The sequence below is a fragment of the Neophocaena asiaeorientalis genome, unplaced genomic scaffold, assembly GCF_003031525.2.
Source record: "Neophocaena asiaeorientalis asiaeorientalis breed wild unplaced genomic scaffold, Neophocaena_asiaeorientalis_V1.1 scaffold371, whole genome shotgun sequence".
Lineage (NCBI taxonomy): Eukaryota > Metazoa > Chordata > Mammalia > Artiodactyla > Phocoenidae > Neophocaena > Neophocaena asiaeorientalis.
In genome coordinates, this window is record NW_020172369.1 from 4,710,197 (window position 1) to 4,717,673 (window position 7,477).

Here is a 7,477-nt window from a genome sequence, read left to right on the forward strand (position 1 = left end):
AGATACAAGGGCTCAGTTCAATTGGGAAAGTTTGAAGGTCCTTCATAGGACCTTCAGAATTTAAGCAGAATGCCTAAATTTTTGAAGACACAGTCATAGCATTATTCATTTTTATTAAGTGTTTTGGAAAATAACATATTTACTAATCAAAAGCCCTTTCTTTCATAGCTGTATCTTATATCCCAGTACAATGTACTCTCTCCAGTTACATTCTCCTGGGTCTAGGATTGAGTTAGCTAGTTAACTGAGGAATTTTTCTAGTCATTATTTCATTCCCATCTTGAGTTATACAGGCACAAGTAATTTAAGATGGCACTTGGACTCACTGTGTATAATTCTACATTTTTTACCCAACTTGGACCCTAACCACATAATTGCAATGGTTTTGCTACAGCTATGGCATTGGTAACCTGAGCCCTAGAGGTCAGTGATTCTACCTACTATGGGTAAATTGATAATTGGTTATTTTCATTATTGTGAAGAGTGCCAAACTGTGTACTAAATATATAAAACCTGGTAATACCAGTTGTCTCAAGGCCAGGATTAATGTCAATGTAGAAAAACTGCTAGGAAAGGGTATGGCATCAACTTGGTATTCCCAAGAGTAACACTTATGTTCAAAGTGGTTTCATATTTGCTCCCCTTGGTCAAAGACTGGGACTTTGATGTATCATATAATCTGGATGCCTCATCTCTTGGTTTTCACTTCTCTTGCTTTTTGAGCAGAGAATGAGTGTCTCTATCCATGGTGATGTCAGTATTGCCTGATCTTTGGCCAGGGCCTCCAGCACACATGTTATAGCAGGAGCAGTGTAAGATAATGGTCTAACATCTATGCACTGAGAAAAAATACCAGGTTCAAATCCTACCTCACCTTATTCAAGTTTTGGACAGAAGTTACCTAACCTCCCCAAGCTCCAGTATTCTCACTGGTAAAATGGAGATAATAATAATGCCTTACTCTTGGAGTTGTTGAGAGAATCAAATGAAATAATCTATATTAAACACTTAGCACAGTGACTACTGAGCTCTCAATATATATTAATATTATTTTTGTAGAAAATCCTTTCTAAAATTGTAGATTTATTTTAAAGGACTTAAACTCAATGTTGTTGTATTAACCAAGAACCTGCTTAATTTGGAACTAAGGTTTTTTTAAGATGAAAATCTTTTCTGTGGTCAAAGAGTGTGTTATAGTGCTACTTTTTGTTCACCCATGAAAGCAATTTCTGTGTTCTGCTGTAATAGACTGACCGTATTGTCTGCCTACTCTAACTGCCTTGGATATGCCAACTATGCCAAGCCTCCCTTACCTATGAATACTTCCTCACACTGCTCCCTTGCATTTCTCTCCCACAACATATTTGAGGCAGTTATCACAATACTCATGGACATTTTTCCTCTCTTTATTCTCTTTCAATAAGAATTCTTAATTGTGCAGACTCAGGATTGAGAGTGAACAAGATGCCTAAATACACACACACACACACACACACACACACACACATTCATTCATTAATGCTCATATAATTTAATTTGGTATAGAACTCAACTGATAGACTCTTTTCCAAAGCATTAAGGACCTAAGCACTTCTTAAAAATGTAAGAGCAACCAAAATTTTTTTGAAGGTTCAAATAGTACTGTCATTGATTTTTATAAACATTTTTGGAAACTGAAGGAGACATTATGTGAGGTCCTCTTTTGTCCCAGTGGATGATTGAAGAGCCATTCATTGCCCAGTCCTGACACTGCTTTTCCCCATTGGGTCTCTGTGAGAGTCACATGCTGTGGACATCTTTGAAAAGAATCTTCTGAGACTTCAGCATCTCATTTGAGTCTCCTGAATCTCACCTACCACTGTGTTGAATTCTCATCCATCACAATGAGCAACAAATTCTTAGGCACCTGGAAACTTGTCTCCAGTGAGAACTTTGATGATTACATGAAAGCTCTGGGTAAGAAATGTTCTCTGTTGTTCTAATTGAGAGGATCCTTTTTGAGAAAGATGCATGACTATTTCCTTCTAACTCCTTTTCCAGGAGTCTGAGAGTTTGCACAGGTTGAAGTACGATCCTCTTCTGGGATTAATCTTCTCTTGTGTCAATCAGATAATTTATTTGCATTTTATTTGTGGCAATTTTAATAGATTTTAACTCAGATAAGAGCTGCTTAAATGCATTAGAGTGCCCACTGATTTCAAAGGCAGTTTCATATCAATAAGGTTTTCGTTCCAAACCTGGAGGAAAGAAATCTTAGAAGCTTAGTCAAACTATTTTCTGGCTTTCCTGAAAGTTAGATCTACAACAACTAAAGTGCTCATGAAATAAAGAGTTGAATATACTAAAGTTAATGGAAAACTTCAATTTAAAATTTTGATGCTTAGCTATACCAGAAGTTTTCTGTCTCTACCTCTAGGTTGTCTGTTATTACATAACTATGTGGATAAAGAGTTTGTAAAAAGTGAATGCTTCATAAAGCAGGATATTCACAGTCTAGGAAAGTTACTGAGAGAAAAAGTGTGTTGTGGCAGTGAACTCAAGCTCATTTACACTAACATCAGGCTTTCCTGGAGATGGAATAGTGGATGGAGATGGAAAGTCTAGTCATTGGTATAGCAACTTTATTTGTTACTATTTCTAGGGAATTTTCCATAGATATGAGCACAAAAGTGTGAGGAGTCTTTGGAAATGTCCAGAGCTGTATAAATAAGTAGAGAGTGAAGCCAATGACCTCAGATTGCTATGCTCATCAAAGTACTTATAATTTTACCTGTTCAGAAAGCATATAAGAACTGTTCTACTTTTAGATAAAATGAGCAAAATCATGTTGTGTTGCCTGGAAAACTATGGGAACTTATGGGAATAGATCCATACCATAAGATTGGTTAAATTTATGGACTTCACTTTATAGCCGAGGAAGAAGCAAAATACAATATAAGAAAGTCTCAATGAAAGACTCCCTAATTGTGTGATTTTCAAATTTTAGAGTGCATAAGGACACCTGGGGGTGTTCGTAAAATGTAGATTCTTAGTGTCTATTGTACAGGTTTAGTTTGAAAAGCATTGTCCTTAATCATATCAAATAAAAAAAGATTAATCAGAATTAGAAGAAAGAGTATCATTCACAATCCTTTATTGGCTCTAACTCTTCACACTTCTTTATGTATATATAAATATAAATATATGTGTATTTATATATAACTAGTTTTTTCTTCATGTATCTCTCTCATCTGACATTTCTATTTTTCCATGTATTTCTGTAATCTTGGGTAACATAGTAATAATAATTAAGAGTCTAATTTTGTTTTGTTTTCAAATGCAGAAAATTTTTAAAAAATTATTTTATCTATGATCATTTGTAATGGTACAGATCATTTTAGGGGCTACAACAAAATTTCAGAAATGAGCTTCTATCAAGGATATGGGAGGAATTCTTTTCTATATCCATAATATATTACTGAGGGAAAAAAATCATAGAACAGCATGTATAAGTCATAGTCTCATTTAAAAAATATATCTACAATATTTATGCATACAAACTAAAATGTCTGGAATGATCCATACAAAACTATAATTAGTAGTTTTTAATGGAGCATGGGTTTGGATGTGGTAAAAATAGATGGCTTGCACTATTTAAGCTAAATACTTTTAGCTTTAAAATCTGCAGGCATTGCTTTTGTAATAACAAAACTTAAAATATTCAAGTCCGTGGACATGTGTTTCCATCAGGTGATGAAACATGGGAGAAGGTCCTTAGCAGTAAGTGCTATTACTTGCCATCTATACAGCTGAGGCACAGCTGAGCATAAAATATGGCCACCCATAGTCCCTTTAGGTAGAGATTCAACAAAATTCTAACAGTATCTTGATTTTCAGGTGTGGGATTAGCCACCAGAAAACTGGGAGATTTGGCCAAGCCAAGAGTGATCATCAGCAAAAAAGGGGATATTATAACTATAAGAACTGAAAGTACCTTTAAAGATACAGAGATCTCCTTCAAGCTAGGCCAGGAATTTGAAGAAACCACAGCTGACAATAGAAAGACAAAGGTAAACTTAATTGTTTCTCTTCAAATTTGGTCCAGTCTACTACTTTGAGAGAGAAGATTACTCCTGCTAGTATTCAAAAGGGTAGACCACTCCCTTCTGTTGAAAAATGAATGTGCCTCATAAAACATCTGTTATGAAAATGATTCAGTACTGAATGAACTGCTTCTTTACTCAACCAAAGTCCAAGCAAGTCAATTATGTAAACCTATCTTTGCAGAGCGTTGTAACTTTGGCAAGAGGCTCGTTGAATCAAGTACAGAAATGGAATGGCAAAGAGACAACAATAAAGAGAAAGTTGGTGGATGGAAAAATGGTAGTGGTAAGAGTAATTTTACTCTAAATACATAAATATAGCCACTTAAATAGAGAAAATGGTTATATTATTTTCAAAATATTCTCTTTTCTTTGCAATACAAATGGATAAGAATGGCTAAGAATAAAATCAGAGTTAATGTTTGGGTGATCTTTGAACTATAAAGACTCATCTACAGGTATTTCAGGTTCAGATTCAGAATTTAGAAATGATACAACTCATTTGTTATTTTAGAAATAACAACATCTAAAAATGAGGAAAAAAAAAGTATGGGTAAACCTCATTAATTTAGACACACAAAGGAGAAAAGCAAATCTAAGTTTTAAAAGCAAAGCACATCCCGAGTCAATTGTAGAATATTTGTAGATAGCTAAGCATTTTGTTTTCAAGAATCCATAGTAACTTGGACTAAAACATGTCAACAACTCAAGCTGAGGCAATTGGAGACCTTTTGTAGTTGGCAGGTAAAAATGATGACAAAGGTTATATGAGATGACCTCTAACAATTTTTTTAAGTCTCAGGTTCTGTTCTTGCTTATCAACACGCAAATTGACTATAGATAGATTTATGTAGTTCTTCGAACATTCATTTCTTTAGTACAGAGGAGCTTTATCCTTAGCTCCACAGCAGATTTACATGGGGAATGAATACCAGTATGGGGGCCCCAATACAGATCAACTGCATGCACATCTCTTGGGGAGGAGGAGCCATCAGTATTTTTAAATGTTCGCCAGATAATGCAGATGTGCAGATAGTTTTGAAAACCACTGTTTTAGTAGATTTAAATCTGTGCCAATTATGCATGAAAACTTGCCACTTAAAAAATATACCCCTGGGGCTTCCCTGGTGGCGCAGTTGTTGAGAGTCCGCCTGCCGTTGCAGGGGATCTCCTGTTTCAATGGTCATGATTCCAAATTCCTGGAGACTGACATACTGATATTTTATTTCTTTCTGAGTTTAATCTTATGAGATTGCTTATAATGTCTGTTATTATTACAAATTTGCTGTCACCTAGTTTGAGTTTTAGATATTCAATTAATCTCTCTTTTTTTTTTAAGGAATGTAAGATGAAGGACGTGGTCTGCACCAGAATTTATGAGAAGGTCTGACAAAGTTGTTTCCTCATTGAAGTGATATTTGATCATTTGATGTTGGAAATCAGCTGTTTCCATTGGCAAGGCCTGACTACACTGCACTTTGTTTGTTTTCGCTTTTGTCTTAATAGATCAGATAAGCAAAGGCCTAAACTGAGGATTAATCTAAATTTCAGTGTTACTTAAACATTTTCAATTTGTATGCACGTCATTACTATGTTAAAGATTAAAGTGTGTATATTGGTCAGACCTAAAGAATGGATAGTGTCATTTGATTATCTGTGAAGTTCTAACTTATGTTGTATTTTAAATATTTGAAATGATAGTAAAAGGAAGTAATAGCATAGTACAAAGAAGTAAATATATTGATTGGGGTAGCAAACTCAAATGCCTTCAGGGACCAGGAGAGTAATGGGTTTAGAGGATCAGAAGTGAAACAAACTAGAAGAAGGAGCTGTTTTACACTGAGGAGTTCTAGCTTCAGCTAAAAAGGGCAGCTGCTACTCCAGCCAATTTAAAAACTGAGGGTTAATTTACAGACAGTGCAATTAACAGATATTAAAGATAGAGTTGTGACAAATGTATGCACCCATATAATTTGCATCCTGATCAAGATATAGTACATTTCCCTAATCCCAGAATGTTTTCTCACACTCCTTCCCAGTCAATGTCCTGCCCTGTCCCAGCTCCAACAAAAGCAAGTAGTGATTTAGTTTCTATCACCGTAGACTAGTTTTGCCTGTTCTCAAACGTCATATAAATTGGATCATACATTATGTGTTCTTTTCTGTTTGCCTTTTTAAATGAATGAATGAATTTTGAAATTCATCCATATTGTTGCATGCAACATTAATTTGTTCCTTTTTATTGCTGAGTAGTATTCCATCGCATGAATATATTACAGTTTACTTATCCCTTCTTCTCTTAAGATAATTGAGTTATTTCCAGTTTTCGGCTTCTATAAATAAAGCTGCTATAAACATTCTTGTATAAGGCTGTTTGTGGAAACATGAGTTCCTTTTCGTTCGAATATTAACTAGGCATGGAATTACTGGGTCCAGCTGATTTTTGACAGGCAGGAATAGGGGACCACTCTGCCCAGGTAACAAAACTATTTCAGATATATTACATGATTGAGCAAATGAGAATATATTCTGATGTTGTTAGGAGCTAGAATTTTCCTTCTGGAAGAAGGCACATACAAATATGACAGAGGGAAGGCAAGAAAGAACTGTGTGCAAATGGATTGGAATAGATGTAAATTCATATGTATGGATATGTGTATACACATGCATATATTTCTTAGCTCTATCTACCTTAAGAGCTTACAAGCAAAGACATCTCAGTAGGAATGAGTACACCCAGCACTCAGATCTTGGTGTCTAATATATTCTCCACTAAAAAGAATGATGGTTCCTTGGAGAAATGGCTGATTCTGATGTGAGAACAGGGTAGGTACAATGTAAGCCTGAAATATCTTTTTATGCCAGAAATTAAGGAAGCTTTCCCCAAAAGTCATAGAGATATGTCACCAAAATATCAGAGTCAGCTTGAGGGTGCTCTCAATTGGACAAAACTGGGACAATTTGAGAAGAAAATAATAGAGAAAAATTGTAAATTATAGAACACTGGGAGACAAAGAAGAAACCATGAATACGTACTGGAAGAGGGAGAGAGAGAGAGAAGAAAGTATCTTCCTTACAGTAGACTGTCATAGCCTGACTGGTAAATGTGGAAAAGGTGCTGGGATTGGAAGAATTGTCATTTTTTCAACCATCACGGTCAATATTGGCTCAGGCAAGAATTGTCAATGGAGGTAGAAGCTAGAGCAAAATTTTGATTAGGAGCAGGGTATTAGGTTGGTCTTAAAATACCTCCACACAGATTGCTTATTAGTTACAAGGGAAAAAATAGTAACCATGCAGTGGAAAAACTGTGCCACCTCTTTACTGAGTAATCAAAATTAACCTGATCAATGAGGGTAGATGAAAACCATGTGCCTTCAAATGTGATACCCTGA

The 7,477-nt window shown here is 35.3% G+C and overlaps 1 protein-coding gene across 1 annotated transcript; it reads left to right on the top strand.

The window, feature by feature from the left end:
- Positions 1 to 1,847: 1,847 nt before the first annotated feature.
- LOC112390548 (myelin P2 protein) lies at positions 1,848 to 5,850 on the top strand. Its single transcript, XM_024731518.1, has 4 exons — positions 1,848 to 1,956; positions 3,877 to 4,049; positions 4,267 to 4,368; positions 5,422 to 5,850. Exons 1-4 carry the CDS (start codon positions 1,884 to 1,886, stop codon positions 5,470 to 5,472), a joined length of 399 nt encoding a protein of 132 aa, XP_024587286.1. The 5' UTR covers positions 1,848 to 1,883; the 3' UTR covers positions 5,473 to 5,850.
- The last annotated feature ends 1,627 nt before the right edge of the window (positions 5,851 to 7,477 follow it).